General features: G+C 41.5%; 1 protein-coding gene across 3 annotated transcripts; it reads right to left on the bottom strand.

Annotated features, from left to right (window-relative positions):
- Window positions 1-6,667: 6,667 nt before the first annotated feature.
- Window positions 6,668-17,846, bottom strand: ushbp1 (Usher syndrome 1C binding protein 1). Of its 3 annotated transcripts, XR_006843675.1 has the most exons (15): window positions 17,637-17,846; window positions 16,485-16,708; window positions 16,137-16,273; window positions 15,864-16,027; window positions 15,508-15,696; window positions 14,914-15,203; window positions 14,399-14,539; window positions 14,147-14,235; window positions 13,867-14,002; window positions 13,424-13,658; window positions 12,690-12,848; window positions 11,788-11,879; window positions 11,075-11,197; window positions 9,683-10,948; window positions 6,670-8,751 (listed from the first exon to the last, which is right to left on the bottom strand). XR_006843675.1 is itself a non-coding variant. In XM_046392570.1 (14 exons), exons 1-14 carry the CDS (start codon window positions 17,640-17,642, stop codon window positions 10,780-10,782), a joined length of 2,154 nt encoding a protein of 717 aa, XP_046248526.1. In that variant the 5' UTR covers window positions 17,643-17,846; the 3' UTR covers window positions 6,668-10,779. The 3 variants fall into 3 exon arrangements, 2 of the variants coding, with proteins under 2 accessions (XP_046248526.1, XP_046248527.1); XM_046392570.1 differs by having other exon boundaries at window positions 6,668-10,948; XM_046392571.1 differs by having other exon boundaries at window positions 6,669-10,948; window positions 14,914-15,161; window positions 17,637-17,844.
- Between the last annotated feature and the right edge of the window lie 54 nt (window positions 17,847-17,900).

A 17,900-nucleotide genomic window follows, 5' to 3' on the forward strand; every position in this document is an offset into this window, starting at 1 on the left:
AGGGTTAGGGTTAGTGAACTCAAACCGCAGGGATTTGTAGGGGGGGTGAACAACGTGGATGATGGATTATTGATGGATGGTTTTGGTTAGATGATAATCAAGTCATCATGCCTTTTGTCGAAGTTCATGTCACTGCTGAACATTTCAGTGGTAAACAAACCTGAACTCAATTGCATTGAGTGTTTTCTAGATGTGCTCAGTAACAACTCTCTGCATCTTGCTGGATATGTTAATTTACGTTACATTGTCATGTTGGTCCATCCCATGAAGTAAACTGTGCTTCATATGTCAGATTGGTGGATTGCTGCTTTAAACCTAATACTGTAAGCCCTGTCACACACTTCTGTTTTACAAACCTAACTGTAATTTGCCGTGTACCTCATCCATCGTCTTGGCAGTTGGCAGTGCTCCTGTGGAATTTCTGGTCTGCTTTGTCTGTCATACCAACAGCATTGTCATGTGAAGGTCTCTGCGAAAAAAGGGAGGACAAAATAAACAATCAGGGCCTGAAACCAAGGTTTCCAATAACAGCCTCCAAACGCAGAGGGGGGAAAAAAAAATCCAGAGGAGGTATTCACTTCTGCATGCCGGGTTAAAAGAGCCTCTGTGTACAAAAAAAGTGTTTGCTCATCACATGGTTTTACAGGAATTCCCCCCAGAATGACCAAACACATTGTCCCTGTGATCTTCAAAAGAGCATTTTGTCTCTCAGAAGATGTATATGTCAAAGCAACAAAGAGGTAAAAGTTAATAAGTTAATAAAAATGCTGGCAGCAAGGGGAAGGATTTCTCTGAGGTGATTTTCTGTCAGTGAGGTTAATTCAGCATAAGGTAACTTTAACCCACATCCGTCACAGCGAGACTCATTGTGCATGGATAGGCCTTTTGTTTGGTTAAGAGGTTATCAGGAGTCAAGCTAATCTGCTGTACGTTGAATTAGTGCTTTTCCTTTAAGCCTGTGTGTGTGTGTGTTTGTGTCTGGACCGTGTGGGATGCAGTTTGATATTTGCTTATAATATGGCAACCTGTAAGACTCCGAATATGTAAAGAGTGGGTTGGTTAACATACACGAAGAATACAACTTAAACATGACATGAGTCTAAGGTCATTTGTTATTCATTTTTCAAAGCTCTCAGTCATGTTGTGGTGATTGAGAAATAATGAGCAACTTCCTGAGAGGGGAATATACAAACATTTATGTCCAGTGTGGCTTTTCCTGGTACACTTAAACCAAAGAAACATAAACTGAATTGAATTTATTTTGTGAAATCTCCAGACATACAAGTTTAGATATGGACTTCAGTGCCAGTGACTAAAAATTAAGCTACAGACTGAAAATAAATTGGAATATGTGCTCCTTCTTTATTGTAATTTGTTGCTTGGTGTCCTTTTCATTTCTGCTGAAAGTCAAAGTGTGAAAAATTCAAAGTGCATTCAACACATATGACAGATCACATCATGAAACCATTGAATTTGTAAGTGCGGCAAACTAAACAAGACTGGACCAGTTTCATGTTGAAGAGGAAACATCTTTAGCGTTGAAATGATGTTGACTGTTTCATTTTTTCTCTATTAACAATCTCAATTTTTTTTAAAAAAAGTGACGCATATACCAAAATAACCTCCAGTGAAGATTCATAGTCATAAATGTCAAGTTTTTAGAAATCATTAGAACATGAAATAACTATTATCAGTTTTGCCTTAATAAAGTGAGCTTCAGACATAAGTGCAGGGTGGACGACGGAGGTTTGACCTCTGACCTTTCTGACTTCACTTCTTACCCGTGACAGACTTTTATGTGTGTTCAAACATGGGGGGTGTGTGCGTGTTGCAGCAGTTACAAAAGTGTCACTGTGCATCGAAAAGTGTTTTGTGTGTCATAGGCAGAGCATCAACGTGTTCGTCTGCATAAGTACACACACCTTCACGTATCCGTTTAAGGAGTGTGTGTGTGTGTGTGTGTGTGTGTGTGTGCGTGTGTGCGTGTGGATGTGTATTCCTGTAGTTGTGGGGACAAAAATCTGTTCACACAGTTGCATTGTGAGGACCCGACTTACTTATGGGGACAAAACACAAGTCCCCACAATGTAAACCATTAAATATTAGGGTGAAGTCTTGCTTTAGGCTGAGGTCAGGGTTAGGATTAGGCAAGTAATGTTTACTGTTATGGTTAGGTGGTGGTAAAGCCTCCGGGAAATGAAAGTAAGTCCATGTAATGTCCTCAAAAGTGATGGAAGTGTGTGTGTGTGGTGTTCAGGTGACTGTACTGAGGGTTTGTCTGCTTCACTCTGATGACTCTGGACTCCTGACTGTGTTGAGAATGCACAGACTCCACCACAGTCGACTTCACGCTGGGAGCAGCTGCATTCCTGACCTGCAGTTCAAAGAGCAGGGAACACACGCACACACACACAAACACACACACACACACACACACACACACACACACACACACACACACACACACACACACACACACACACACACACACACACACAGGTAATCCAAATGTTCCCTTTAAAACTGTACTTCAGTTCAGTGAGGAAAATGACTGAGATGCCACTGGAATATTTCACAAATATCAGCTTGACATATAAGTGCTCAGCTATAGGGGTGGGTGTTATGGCACAGTTTTTCAAGGGTGTAGCAATACTCTTGACTCAACCAAGTGCATATCTGCTTGAGTATGGCTGTGGATAATGTTATATGTGAGTTTGAGCATGTGAGCGTGAGCGATTTATGGTAAAGTGTGAGTTTTCTGTGTTTCACCTGGCTGCAGCACAAAGGTAAAAGTGTCAAAAGGCTTCTGCAGACATGGAGTAAGATAGAAGACACACACACACACGCACACACACACACACACACACACACACACACACACACACATATATATATATATACAGGTTTAACTAGCTGAAGCCCTGCAGGCTGTAGGAGCTGGATGACTGTTATCGCCTATAGCAAATATTCACATTTCTGCTTCTGTTATCTCCTCACCTGAACAGAGGAGGCTTACGTTGTAAGATTATATTTAAACCACACATATATAAAATGAAAATGCTACAATAACAATGCTGCAACAGCTTATGTTCTGCAGCCAACATAAGTGAGTAGAATTCCTCAGCCCTTGTTTCTTTCTTTGTACATGTCCTATGTGTGACCCTAGTTTGAAACTGTTATTGTAAGTCTTTGCAAACAGTGGACTAAAGTGCTGAGGAATTTGAAAACTGGGGTTAAACTTTAACTGTAAGGGCAACTGTGAGTGAACAAGCAGGAGCACATGACTCCCTGCTCCTTCCTCATTAGCCCCGCTGCCCTTTGGCCCAGAGGACAGAGGGGGAAAAAAACAAAAAAATCATCTTCCTCTCTCTCCCCCTCCCTCTGTCACTTCTCACAACACTCTCTCCATCCTCAGGCCTTTGACCTCTAACGAATGATGGAGCAATTTAAAATACACAAGGCAGTAGAACCTGCCAAAGAAAAACATCTGCTGGGGTGATTCCAGAGTAACACACGGTGTCCAATCAATATTTGCCCTCCTCCCTCGCCAGGGACTTGCTGGAGATGGTGGGAAACTTCCCATTTGGTGTTGCTGTTTTGTCATTTAAATCAGCTATCTTGTGTTCGCTTTGCACAAGGTATCAAGCCATTGTAGAGGGTTCAATAGCCGTGTTTACTGTAATGGCAGTGGAGCTTTCTTTCCCGTGTGTCTGCTGTGAAGATAAGGTACATTACTGAATGTTGCTGTAAACTGAGTGAAGTGGAAAACAGCACTTGGCTTTGCTCAGCCTTTGGCTTAAACACTTGAACTCTGATGTTAACAGTATTCCTGTTTTATTTTTATTTTTACATGCTTTCCAAACTTCCTGGAAAGACCATTTATGTTGAATAGGTATTGAATGTGTTTTTTTTTTCTTCCGATTTGGTTTCTCGCGAAGATATCATTTTAGATGATAAGATTGAAACTGGAGCTAGAGAGATAGGAGTCAATTAGCTTAGCTTAGCATTAAGACTGGATGCAAAGGGAAACAGATAGCCTGCCATTGGCATTAATAAAACGAAAAAAACATCCCACCAGTACATCTAAAGTCATTTTTTTTCATGTTTGGAAAACTATTCCAGGTTTGCAATTTACCCCACTTTGTCTTTGACTCCATGCTAAGATCATTGATATGCAAGATGGGTGTTACATGCTACACATCTTAGATCACTTGCCCATGAGGATACCTTGAATCTGATGAAGCTGTTAGCAAACAGTTTCTTACATTAAAATTCATCTGGACTGTTAACTTTGGGTTGGCCCTCACAAGCCTTCAGGCGCTTTAGCTGCTAAATGCTCAACTGTGTTCACTGGTATGTCTGTCTGGCCTTGGGTGCCGGGCAGGTAACAGTATAGTTGATTTATCAGGGACTCAGCTGGAAACAAGGCTGCTGAGTGACGGGACAGAAGTAAAACTGGCTGTAAAACCAAAACAATGAAGTGAAAGATGCTGAAACACTCAGCAGAGTGGCAGTGGCTGACTCATACAGTAAAGAGACGTGATGAATCATCACCAGGCCGAATATCCTTGTTTACTTTCTAATGTCACTGAAAGTTTAACAGACCTTCTGTCAGGTGTGATGCAGTCAAATAAACTTTTACGTGCAAATTTTGTTGCTGAATACATCAAGCAGTGGGTTATTCGTGTGTAATTTACACACATTTTGTTTTACTGGTATGGAACTGATTAGTGGTTAGAGATACTTTTATTATGTCGTTTTCCGAGAGGCTGACGAGTATCAACTGGCATTACTTCAAAAAATAAAAAAAAAACAGTTTAGCTAAATGCTTTGCTTCAAATGTGAGATTATTCCCACATTGACAGGTTGTGTCAGCGGACAGCCTTTTTGAAAGATGAACTTTCAGACTGGGCATTAACCTAACGCTCTCTGCAGCCACAACATATTTGATCATGTTCCCAATCAGCGCCTTCAATCTCTCGTAAATCTGCGTCCAATCTGTTGCTCCCTGGTTGTAACCCTCTGCTGTTGACCAGACTTTGCCTAAAGGTCAACTAAGGTGCTTAGGATGACAGAAAATTAACCTAATAAGCTCAGTGAAGACAACTCAAATGCTTTAACGAGATTAGGACGAGGCCACTCCCCTGGCCATCTTTCGTCCCTAAACACCTTACTGCTGTAATCTAATGCGCACAAGCTGACGAGCTAAGTGACCTCATCTGCTCATCTGCTGTGTTGTTGGTCTGGACACTGCTGTGCTCAGACTGAAGAACACCCAGACTTCCGTACAACAGGGCGGCTTTATAATGCAAGACACCTGTCTAAAAGGCTTCATTCGCCTGTGAATTCTGGCAGTCATGTTTAGCAGAGTAAACCAATGTCACACTTTTCTAGTGGATATCAGTGAAGGTAAGTCAAATAACAAGAACACCTGCCAACATCAGCATGACAGACATCCTCTTAAATGATCATACGTTTGAATCAACACCTCTCCAAAACAGTTTGCACGTTCAGTATAACCTTCACGAGGATGCAGGACTGTTGGCTGTAGGTTGGTGTACCTAATAAATTCATCACATATGCCTGCTTTCATTTTTGTCAGTTTTTGACAGTTATTGAGGCATTCCTGTACAGAATTAAAATAAATAAATAAATCTGCACCCATAACTGTACAACCATATGACACAAAACACAATTTAGGGATCTTTAAAAAGATCTAAAAATGGATGACCTATCTCAGGTAAGGTCCCTGCATGTTTATTTCCAAAGTGCAGTGCCATTGGAGGAAAGGAAAAAGTAAACTGGTTGCATGTCAGAAGGAAAAATTTAAATTCTTAATCTGTAAAGAGTTGATGGGAAGAAAGTATCAACTGCGATTCTGGATTATTTTTCTGTCATTGTACATATGGATCACAATTTGACACAGTCTGACAGTACCAAAAGGGATGCCACGCCCAGAGGCAGTGAGGGAAGGGAAGGGCCCTGTGGGGTTTGCAGTGAGGCACATCTGAGGACGCCTCCGATGCCTGTAACGACAAGCACCTGGCGCACCTGGAACCAAAACTGAGGTTGAAAACTGACTTAGAAGAGACAATCAAATCGCTTTGAGAGTTCAAACCATTTTTGAACTTTGCCATTCATTTCTTAAATCTTTTTCATCTTTGTTATTGTTATTATGGAACTAATAATAACAATAATGATAACAAAATCATTATGTATCCCCACTTTATTCTGGTCAAAAACAATATAAGCTTTGGATCAGGCCCCATGAGGAATCAAAAACACACAAAACGGTTTTCATCAGTGTGTTAGCTTGGGAGGGCTACTGCCTCCATCGTCAGTTATCTGATTTCACAACAGTATTCTGTATGAAAATGACCTTTACTTCACCAACCACTAATTAAAATCACCTTTTATGTTTTACTGTTTCTTATATCATTAGGAACTGCTAAAAATGATCTTGTAGCTTGGTGCTCTCTGAACTGAACCAACGATCCAGGATGGATTTCAGGTATATAGCTTTAGAGTATACTTTATAGTGTACTGTTTTTACTTACCTTGTAAATTGTTAATTTATTTTACCTCTACATTCTTTTGTAACTGTTTTGCTTTTTGCACTCCTCCTCTTTTCGTGTGAGCTGACACAACAAGTGAATTTCCCCACTGCGGGATCAGTAAAGTTCATCTTATCTTATCAAACAGCTTTCTTTTAATCAGAGACTGAGCGAGACAATCCCCATAATTGGACTCAGTTTAACCACAAACAAGGTTCCACTCTTCCTCCGGTTGTCACTGTGGTGAGAAGGCCTGTCGGTCTGAGCCATTTGCCTCCGTTATCTGAGTGGGTGCGAGCACAAAGCGATTTGATTGAGGGCAAATCTGTCTGATGTTTCTCCACGCCAACAGTACCCCAGCATCCTGACCTCTCCACGGGCTGGCTGGTGGTCTGAAAGCTCAGCAGAGAGGTGTCAGGTCAGCGTGGCTGTGACGTCCCTGAGCACACAGCAGAGAATAGAGAGATGTAGAGAGGAGGAGGAGATGAGGGAGGTATATGGAGTGGTTGTGACAGGTGAGCTAATGGCTTTGAGAGAGAGAGAGAAAAAAAGAGGTCGGGATGAAGGCTGAGGCTGTGATCTCTTTATACAGCTTACAGGGGAACAACTTATTAAAATGAGGAACGGATGCAGAGAGTAAATGAGTTGACCTAAAACCCCCAGGTCACTACCCCCATTCTGGTGGATGTGTGTGTGTGTGATTGCGCCCACCCCCACACTGATTGACAGCCTCTGTCTTTGTCTCATAATGGTTTGAGTTTTTTTCCCAGGCACTGAAAAACCCACAGGCCCAGATGCTGGCTGTTGGAGTAGAAACGTGTCCAGAAAAACGGAGCGTAAATGTTCCCAGATGAAAGTGTTAAAGCTTTATATAATGTTCAAAATCTGTGTAAATACCAAAATGAGTCTGTTCTTATGGGTTTTGTTTGACTTTCTTATCTTCCTGATTCATTAGTGCACTTTTCCTTCAATGCGTGTTTCATCACACACGTAAACCTCCAGTTGCTTTATCGTGAGGAAGATTAGATTAGACTGTTCACCCTTCATACTGGATCAAGGTTACCACAAGGTTTAACTAATTCAACAGAGAAGCATGTTTGAACAACTTTTATTTTAAAGCTCTTAAAAAGCTCCAGCAGTTCAGTGAGTTCCAGTGAAGCAATGATACCAACATGCTCACATATTGTATTAAATTAAAATTAAAAATTTTGAGGCGCTTTGCTTGAATATTTCCATTTAATATTGTATACTTATTCTCCACTACAATTCATAAAAAATACAGTATTTACTGGTTACTTTATAAATCAAGAGTTTAAATGAATTTTCACTTCATTTGAGAATAGTGAGGATAAAAATATGATAATAATGGCTGCTGTGGCCTACTTTTTAAATATATAGATAGAATTTTGTGGGGTTTTTTAATAATTGCTTTGTTGATTGATTCTATTTTTCGTGAAAACAATAAAAAACAATATTTAGCCAGAAAAGGCACATCATGTGCCATATCTATTCCCAATAAATTACAATTTTGCAAGTACAATTTTGAGGTTTAGGATTTTACTTTAAGAAATCAATCGCTGAACTTACACTTACAATTACAATTGTACTTTCACTTACAAGATTTTGACTGCAGGACTTGTAAAGCAGTATTTTAGCATTGTTGAAAATGATCTGAACACTTCTTCCATTACCGTGGAAATGCATATTGCATATTGAGCCATGAATGATAAAAACACTTTTGTTCCTTTCCAGTGGACATTTTGGCATAATGTGTCCTCTTTGACACAAGAGTCACCCTGAGGTTACAACAATCATGTGGTCTAAAAATCCTTTGATGAACTCATATGCTTAACATAGATCTTAGAGAGAGCGAACACAAAATGGAACGATAATTGTATCATCTGCTCTAATGGCAGCCATTACAACAATAGTGATGGTGACCTGGAGTAAAGCGGGGACCATCGTGGACAGGCCCTCTCCGGTGACCTCTGCTCGGGAAAGGGCAAGCTCAGGCAAAAGTCAGGGCGTCAGGGCTCACCACCTCGTCTGGCGCTCTGAACTCTCCATTCACCGGATAACACAGCAGCCAGGCATCACTGTGACCCTGTGGGTGTGACACTCAACCTTTGCCTTAACCTCCTGACCGCTGGTCACAGCTGCAGCTGACCGGCTCCGGTAGGTCAGGGCACGGGGTCGGCTGGAGAGATGGAGAAGGGTTAGAGATGATTGAGAGATGAGTGAGGAGAGAGGATGAGAAGATGGAGGGAGAAGAAATGGAGGCATGAGTGTGAGGAAAAGATTGATCTGTGGGAGTGTATATATATATGTGTGTGTATGTGTATATATGTATGTATGTATGTATGTATGTATGTATGTACACAAACACATCTATATACAAATAAAACAAAACAAAACAACAAAATATTAATCTTTTTTTTCAATACTTATTCTTACTGGTTTTTCAAATCTGGAAATAACAAAATGTGGCAGCTGCACGAATGCAACATGGCACAGAGCAAGTCGTCAAGGAGAGCTCAGACATATACTACGTATACAACCTTATTTCCTTGTTTCCAGTTATTACCTGTTTAATCTCTTGATTGATGTTGGTTGGTACTTAATTAAAGGAGAACCGCACCATTTTTATACACCATAGTCTGTTTACAGGTCTTGTGGAGTACTAAAACATGTGAGACAAAGTGGGAGCTGTGTGAAGCGTGATAAATTGCTTAAAGTGATATCTCTTGAGTGAGTGCCAGTGGGGGTGTGAGGATAGAAAGAAGAGACATTTCCAAACCTCTGTAGCCTCACCTTCTCTCTGCTCAAAGCCAGTGGCTCAATTGGCTGCTACTAGCACAACACACATGAATCTGCCCATCAGTTAAAGTGTTTGCTATGGTAAATCTCAATAGTTAACCCCAAAGCCAAAACATTCCCTCTTACGTTATAAAACAGGTCATAAAATATAGTTCCATTTTTTTTTAACAGTAAGTTACTGAATGAGCAGGGCGCTGTAGTTTCTGGCACTCAATTAAGAACACCTTTTGAGGATGTTTGTTGTGGTGGAAATAGAATAAGCCATAGAGAGCTAGATGAAAGTGCTAAGATGACAAATGGGCTGGCCTTACATTTTATGTGCACGTCATGTGTGCTATTGTCCTGGCCCCCCATCCCCCTCCTCGGTTCTTTGGCACAACAGCCCGACAGGCCGGGACTGGCTTCACAGACTCGTCTTGTACGGGAAAAAAGACATGAGTGCTCTGGAGGTCATTCCCGAGGTCCTCAATGAGGTCAGCCCTTGAGCCAGTTTTACACATTCATGAGTGCATGACAGCTGTTTCTCTGAAATAAGGCATGTGTCTTGTGACTCCTGTTAGACAAGTTAAGCTTTGGAATCCTGGTCAGTTTATTGGTAACTCTCACAATGGCTGAAAAGGTCAAACTGACGGTGCTTTCCTACTCTATATTTACTTCTCAAGAGCAAATGAGTGCCTGAATTGACTGTTGTAGATGTAACTGATGGACTGACAGATAATTAGATGAAAAATAAATGGATGAATAAGTCTGTATCTCTTTACAAGGACAGAAAACTAAGTACAGATATAACTCCTCAACATTTCTCATTAACAAGCTTTGCTTGCAGCTCTGAGGCACAGCGATGCTTTGAGCTAAATGCTAATGTCGCAATGCTATCATGTTTGTAGAGACAACATGCTGTTGGCATAATGTATACAATATTCAGTGTCTTAATTTAGTATCCACTCTTACTGAGTGGAGCTGAGGCTGCTGGGAATGTTGTTAGCTTAGCAAAAATATGGTGGACGAACTGAAATTTTGACGTGATGCCGAAATGAGATGAAAAGTCAGAGGATCACCGGAGTTCTTACCATTTGTCCTAAGTATAGGACATGAAATGCCTGTACTGAATTTAAACTATTTAAAAACTGAAGCGGGATGAAAAGTCAGGGGATCACTGAAGTCTTTAGGATTCATCCTCCAAGTCTCACAGATATCAGCACTAAACTTCTTGGCAATTGGTCACTTGTTAAGTCAGTTGACATCCATGACCAAGCTGCCAGCTTGGCTAAAAAATTATTCTGAAGTGATGAGGCCTATGAAACACACGAGCGGCTTGAGTTCAGCAGGACGTCAGGTTGTGACTGCACTTCATGTGGATCCATTTGACTGTTACGAAGGCTGATTCTCTGACTGAAGAATCACAGGGTTACAGAACAGTCTCTTCCCTCCTCCACTCCAAGGCCTCTCCTGCTGCTTTCGGTGCTCCGCTCTGCTGCTGGTGGTGATGTTGACTCTCCATCATGGCTGCCACTTTCTGCTCCAACCTCCACACCTGCTCTCGGTACTTCCTGCGAATCTGCCGGTATGATGCTTTACTGGAATAGAAGAAAAACCACAGAGATACAATTTAGTAAGCTCACTTTAAGAATGACACTAACAAAGTAACTTCGCTCATAGCTGCAGAAAGACAAACAGATAAATACCTTTCTCGTGACATTTACCTGTGAGCCTGTGTGAGTCGGGCAATCTGCTCTCCACTGTCCCTCCTGTGGGAGTTGCTGTCTGACAGAGCTGTGTTTAGTGAGCCATGGACTAAAGCCAGCCTCTTCTTCAGGGCTTGTTCCCTGAAAACAGAAGTAATATCAGATGGAATACAGGAGGGAGAACATCACGTCAATCTGTTCATTATGCTTAAGGTGCTGAAGGTGTCCCTTCTGAGAAATCAGACAAATTCAACAAAGTGTGAAAAGCTGTGCTTTATGTAGAGATATTCATTACACAAGGTCAGAGGAGATAAAAGATTCTCTCTCAAACAGTTGACTGAAAGATCTAAGCCCTGCACATTCAAAGACTGTATTTCTGCTCATCGTGTTCCTATGATAGAACCAGGCAACAGATGCCTGATTAATTTTCTATACATCTCATCTGGTACCTTTTTTAATCTGCAAAAAAGCAAATTTCTCCAGTTATAGTAGAGTATAGAGGGTGTGCACAGACATCGCATTACCTCTGGGATTCACCTCGGCATCTAGCATCTCACATTTAGACACTTGTCAAAGGCTAATATTTGTACATCTGATACTGTATATAAAAGATTTAACGGGTGTTTGTGTCTATTATATTTTTTACTATGATCTTAGTTCATGCGTGGGCCAGACAAACTCTGCAGCGTAAGCGTTACGCATTAGACTACAAAGAAATGATGGTGTCTCACCTCTGCAGGACGGCCTGCAGCTCTTTCAGTATGGGTCTGCGTCGAGCAACGTCCCCTTCACCACCCAGTTTAGCGGCATTTTCACAAAGCCTCTGAAACATAACATTCAATCAGGATTATCTTTAAAGCTGAAATACCCATTCTCATGAAGTTCTGTATTACTAAACATGGTATACATTTGTATCGAAAGCAGAGGCTCCTGACTTTTGAATGATTTTTCCCCTCGCAAACTCATTTGTTTGGATTTTACTAAAGTGGTGAAAGTATCCAATATATTACAAATAAAATTCAAAAGATTACAGAAAGATTTATTTTTCCCCATCTTGCTGACCACCTTGCTTCAGATTTATCTATCTTTGGGTGGGAACCATTGCTCTAAAGGTTGGGAGGGGAGAGCACAGAACATATTGACAGGTTGAAATTAGAAGCCATTGTGGTTTTTGGAAGAAATTGTTGAAAGCATAATGTCTGTAAGATCAGTTATTGATCAGTTTTTGTAGGAAAACCAAGGGATGGGAGGAAAATTTTAACCTTGGATGCGCAAATGTCGGTGTAGGCGTTATTCCTAATGCCCTGTGTCTCCAGTAATGGCTAATGGGTTAAGCTAACGTAGCTGTTCAGTTCTTCCTCGTTTGACAATGACAGAGGTGTGAGGTATGAATCTGTGCTGCGGCGACAGGACAGCCCAGCAGAAGACCTTGTAGAACCAAAATATCCTCCTTGGCCTGGAGGGATTCTGCTTTGGTAGATGTGTGATTTCCCATGTGGGACACCCAGATTTGAATCGGGTCTGTCACAATAGACCAACGTCCTGCTCCCTCTTGCACATTTCACCTTGACTTTGTATTATTTGAAAATTAAACAGAAAAAGTCTCTGTTGCTTTTGAAGGAGTCTGTTCTACCTGTTGTTCGGTCTTACAGTCCTCCAGCTCTTCTCTGAGGCTTTCTGGAACGAAAGCTCCAGCTGCCTCCTGGACCTTCTGGGCCATTAAACTCCACTCCAGACACCTCAGCTCTTTCTCCTTGAGGCGGATTAAAGCTCGCAGATCTGACATCTCCTCCTGAACATAGAGAGTTGAACCGTAAACCATAGTATTTAACGAGCTGAACACAGATGCAGGATGAGTGAAGCTGTGGAGGAAGATACTTTATCGCAAAAATCAGGTTTTACATCCATTTTGAGGGTTTTGTGCAGAATTTGTAAAAAAATGCCATATGATTTCTGACTAGAACAAAGCCTGGAAATGGGGAAACAGCTGGTTGGCTCTGTGCAAAGGTGGCAATTTTCACCTCCCCGGTCCTCTAATGCTCACTGTTATTTAGCTGGTAGGTGAACTCTGTTACCTTTAGATGGAATCTGGTTAGCTGTTTTGCTGTCTCTGGTCCTTATATTCAAAATGCTGAACTATTCCTTTAATTAATGCTTCACTTCAAGCACTGTGTTTGGTATTGTGACGTAAGCGTGCTGTTATGTAGTAGATAATAGATTTTGTCCCAAAAAAAATCATCCAAAACAACTATTACATTGGGGAAAAAATGATGAAAAATGATGATTTTATCTCCTGAATCGCTGGTTTCATGAGATGTCAGTTGTAGCAATGTTTTTTTAGCATAAATTAAGACTCACAGCTCCTACCCTGACAGAGATGAGTTCATAGAAGAGTGAAGCTTTTTCTTTCTTGGTTTCAGGAGGTTTGGCGTTATCTTTCACCACATGTCCACCTCTTGATCCAGCCTGTTGACCAGATTTTGGACTCATTTTGCCCTCAGCTCCCGAGCTCGGTCTCAGCAGAATAATGGCTGCCCGGTCTCTCTTCAGACAGTCGATTTTCTGACGGAGAGCAGTCTCTCTCTCCACCATCTCAGGTGTCCTGAAGGGGTTACAGGGGCTGAGTGAGTTGACAAAAACTAAGTTCTTTCTAAAGTTTGATGTTTGTTCATAATTTTCATGAACTTGTATCTTTTTATTTGCAATTGCCGCCTATCAGTCCTATCAACAGTTATGACTGACACACGTTTTTCTTTCTTCACAGTCCTATTACTGCGCTTGAATACACGAAGAGTACTTTAAAGTGTCACCTCTGCCCTGTGTGACTCTGTGTCTCTGTCTCCTCTGTGACCCCTGCAGTTGAGAAGGAAGTGGACAGCTCCTCAGTTCCCATTTTCCTGAGCTGAGCTGATGAACTGTCAAGTTGCTGCCTGTCATCGACTGCCCCTGATGAGAGGAAAAACTGTGAGCCTGACTGTATATACGTGTGTGTGTGTGTGTGTGTGTGTGTGTGTGAAAGGCATGTGTACTGTATGTAAAAGAATGCCTGCACTGAGTTGAAAGCAGTGTTAAAACGTGGTATTCAAACACCTGCTGAGTCTGTCTGCAGAGGAATGTTTTGCCGCCTGCCGGCATCATAAAGTGACAGCAGCTCGCTGTAGGCCTCTTCACACTCCTCACTGTCAATCACACGCACAAAGACAAAACACCAGCTCACTAGATGAGAAGAACTTAGATTAATGTTGTTAGATTGCTGACCTGAGGACATTCATTATTTTGTCACACGTCAAAGAACGTTACAGGCTTTGCAACTTGTGTGTCAGGTGTGTTTTATGTGTGTACCAGTATCTGAGAGCCATCTGCAGGGCAGAGCAATCAGCTTCAAGTCTGCTTAGTGTGATACTGATCTGCTCGGACTCCACCTTCCTTCGCTCCAGGGCTGCAGTCAGCCGTTCATTTTTGGCCTTCAGCCTCTCAACGTACCTGAGACAATGAGGGAGCAGATGAGGAGGATAGAGGAAACAATAATATAAGATAGAGACAAAACTTTATTTATATCGATGTAAATTGCTGGGCAGCTGTTGCAGTACAAAGCAGGAGCACAAATATCATACAGTTTTAGAGATAGAATACAATTCTGTTCACAGGCTGTATACAGTATGTGTGTTAATATAAATTTTTATACCTATCTTTGCACACCTGTATACAGACAGAAATTAATTTTACATACACTGTTATTAATCTTTGACGAATATGTAACAGCTGACAAAGGCTACTAAAGTTAATACATAAATAGGTTTATTTAAAACTTAAATGAAGGCTCTACAGTTACTTCCATAGCTGCTCTTCAGACTCACCTGTTCAGTCGCTCTGTCTCAGTCTCCAGGCCGATGGGGCTGGGACATGGACTGCTTGATTTAACCGAGCCCAGAGGAGAACCGTCCCCACCTACAGACAGAGGTGCTACCACTCTGGCTGATCTTCTGTGGAGTAAAGGCGAACCAGGGAAGGGAGGAGAGGCCCAGTCTGGACTGAGAGCCCCAGAAGTGGGCAGGTAGGAAGGAGAACGACTGCCCGACCTCCAGGCCTTATGGAGCCCAACCAGCTGGAAGGTAGGAGAAGCGGTGCTATGTTTATTCTGAACATGCTTTATTTAAAAAAAGAGAAAAAAAAAATCAATTGTGCTGACTTATTTCGTTTGTGTAGTATTTAGTCCTCTATATAAAATGTGTTCATTTCAGCTTATATAATACAAGATTGAGTGCATCTCCATGGTCTGAAACATGCAAAATCAACCAGATTGGTGTGCATTTCTAACATCATCATACAAACCTCAGGGCTACCAGGACGTCATACTGAATTATAACAAAATCTCAGTAAGACACTTCAGGCACGCATGTTAAATTAATTCATATTTGTGGCATTTTTATGTATAACATTTCACCTCCCACCTTGTTATTCTCCTCGTCCATCGGGCTGATGGTGCTTTGTGATCTCTCCAGCTCCTCCTGCTGACTCTGCAAGGTGCTTCTGCAAGCAGAGTCACGAGTCTCCAGATCCAGGATGCCCTCCTGGTGCTGGTCATTCGGCAGGCCCGAAGGGCATGAAATCCCAAACTCTCTTTCCATGTCCTCCAGTATCTGCAGCCAGTGAGACAAAATTACTAATGAGAGTCTAAAGATAGCCTGAGCAATGACACATTTTTCTACTATTCTAATTCATTAAAACAGACACAGCAATGCCTGCCATAACAAATGACATGAGCTCTCGGTGAAAATAAAAGAATCATGAGAATTTGATTTAATACCTGTGTGGCCTTAACCCAACTCTCCTGGGCTGCTCTCAGATGCCCTTGGTACTTATCCCGATCAGAAGCTGTGATCGGGGCAGCCCAGGACCTTTTACAGCTGATGGAGTCCTCCACTGATGATAAAACCTCCTGGAGTTTAGTCCAGACTACACCACCGCCCCCTAGTGGAAGAAAAGCATAGAACATCAGTTGCTCATTTGGATGCAGATTTCTTGTTGAATATTTTGTAAAGAGATGCATTCTGTCAATAAAAACAAAGTTATGTTCAACCTCGGACAGCCAGTGGAGGTTTAGATGTGGCAGCAGAAGCAACATTTCTCTCTGGGCTGGTTCTGGTCAGCCTGTGGGACAGCAGGTCTGGAACCAGAGGCCTGGATGGTCCTGATGGTCTAAGATCCCCTGGTTCACTGCAGAATACCAGCAGCATCAACATTTTTGCCAGTAAATACCACTGTGTTTATTTTGAAACAACCTATAAACAGACCAATATACCATTTAACAACGAGGAAAAATGGAACAACAAACAGGATTCAACCAAAAAAGATGCATTTCAAGTGAACCCAAAGTGGCTGATATAAGTGTAAGTCCACATCTAATTACTCTGGTTACCAACCACACCTTGGTGCCTTTAATGAGCCCATCTTCTTGTTCAGTTCAGCGATGATGCTGAGCAACGTGCCCACTTCAGCCTCACACTGAGCCAGTTCTGCTGGTGATGGCTCAAGGTTTGCTGTGGGGTCGGAGCCCTCAGAGTCAAAGGTCATATGGTCAAAGGGCGTCATCACCTCCCTGTCACACCCTGACCCGGTGTCCAGGCTGTCACATCTGACCAGGCCACAATCCTGCAGGAACATGATGTTGGATTGTAAGAAAAGACCTTGGGGGGACTTATTTGAGTCATAAATTTAGCTTTTTGTTGCAATATATACCATCATACTATCAATGAAATACTGATATTGTGTACACATGTGATAATATCGTGTGAATAGTCCAGTGCAGATGCTAGGCCTTGTGGATCTTTTTGTTTATCAGTTCATCTGGTTGCCTTTTCACTATTCATTCAGTTTGTTTAGTTGTTGAAAACCTGATATGGCAACAGCCTTAATTCACATTAAAGTTCTGCTATGCTCACGAACCAGATATTGTTGCTGTGCTATTTAGCGCCTATTGTTTTAAGCTGCGGAAAAGGAGGAAACTAAAACATCCTGAGATCCAACTTCCTGTCCAGCAAATATTTGTGGACTAAACCATCTTTTGTTATGGACAAAGAATGTCGTCTAAATGTCTAATATATGAAATTAGAACAAAGTGTCTCTCTTTGATTCTGCTATAAAGTACATAGGACTCTTAGAAACATGTCAAAATAATACAGTTTGGTGGCTTATCCTTTGACAGCGTGAATTCTAACATACACTGTTGAAGGGAATGTTGTCGACATATTTTAGATTCGTCCAGCCAGAAATATTTCCACTATATTCACCAAATCCTACTCAGAAAGTACTTGCACCGGGCAAAAAGCAATGAACCAGTTGTAAAGATCACCCGACAAACACTCACATTTAAAGTTTCTGCCTCACTTGACTATGTATTTGAATGCAGGAAGGAGATCATTGTGTAATGTCTATATATGATACACTGATCCTTAGAGATGTGTTGAATCTACTCAGTAAACATGCAATGTTCCAAGTCATACATCATTCCACACTCTATTTGATAAATGACATGCAGTTTTTTTCAAGACGAGCACTGAAACATTCCATTATAACTTACCTCCATAGTTCTTGATCCTGATGTAGCAGTGATTTGGCTCCAGATGTGACTGTTCACTGCTAATAATTAAAATTTTAACAAAACAAGAGACCGTTTTCTTCAGTCCTGTTGCGTTGTTATATTTTCCAGTAGTTGCTCTCTGCATGTCAGCCAAACAGCATAGAGTGTGATGAATGAAGTAAGTGGAAAACACTCAGAAAGTCATCCCCACCCATTCCTCGTCACTTTGTGTCCTTTCCTGTTTTGTCCACAGTTAGCTTCTAT

This window comes from Scatophagus argus, chromosome 6, assembly GCF_020382885.2.
Source record: "Scatophagus argus isolate fScaArg1 chromosome 6, fScaArg1.pri, whole genome shotgun sequence".
Classification (NCBI taxonomy): domain Eukaryota; kingdom Metazoa; phylum Chordata; class Actinopteri; family Scatophagidae; genus Scatophagus; species Scatophagus argus.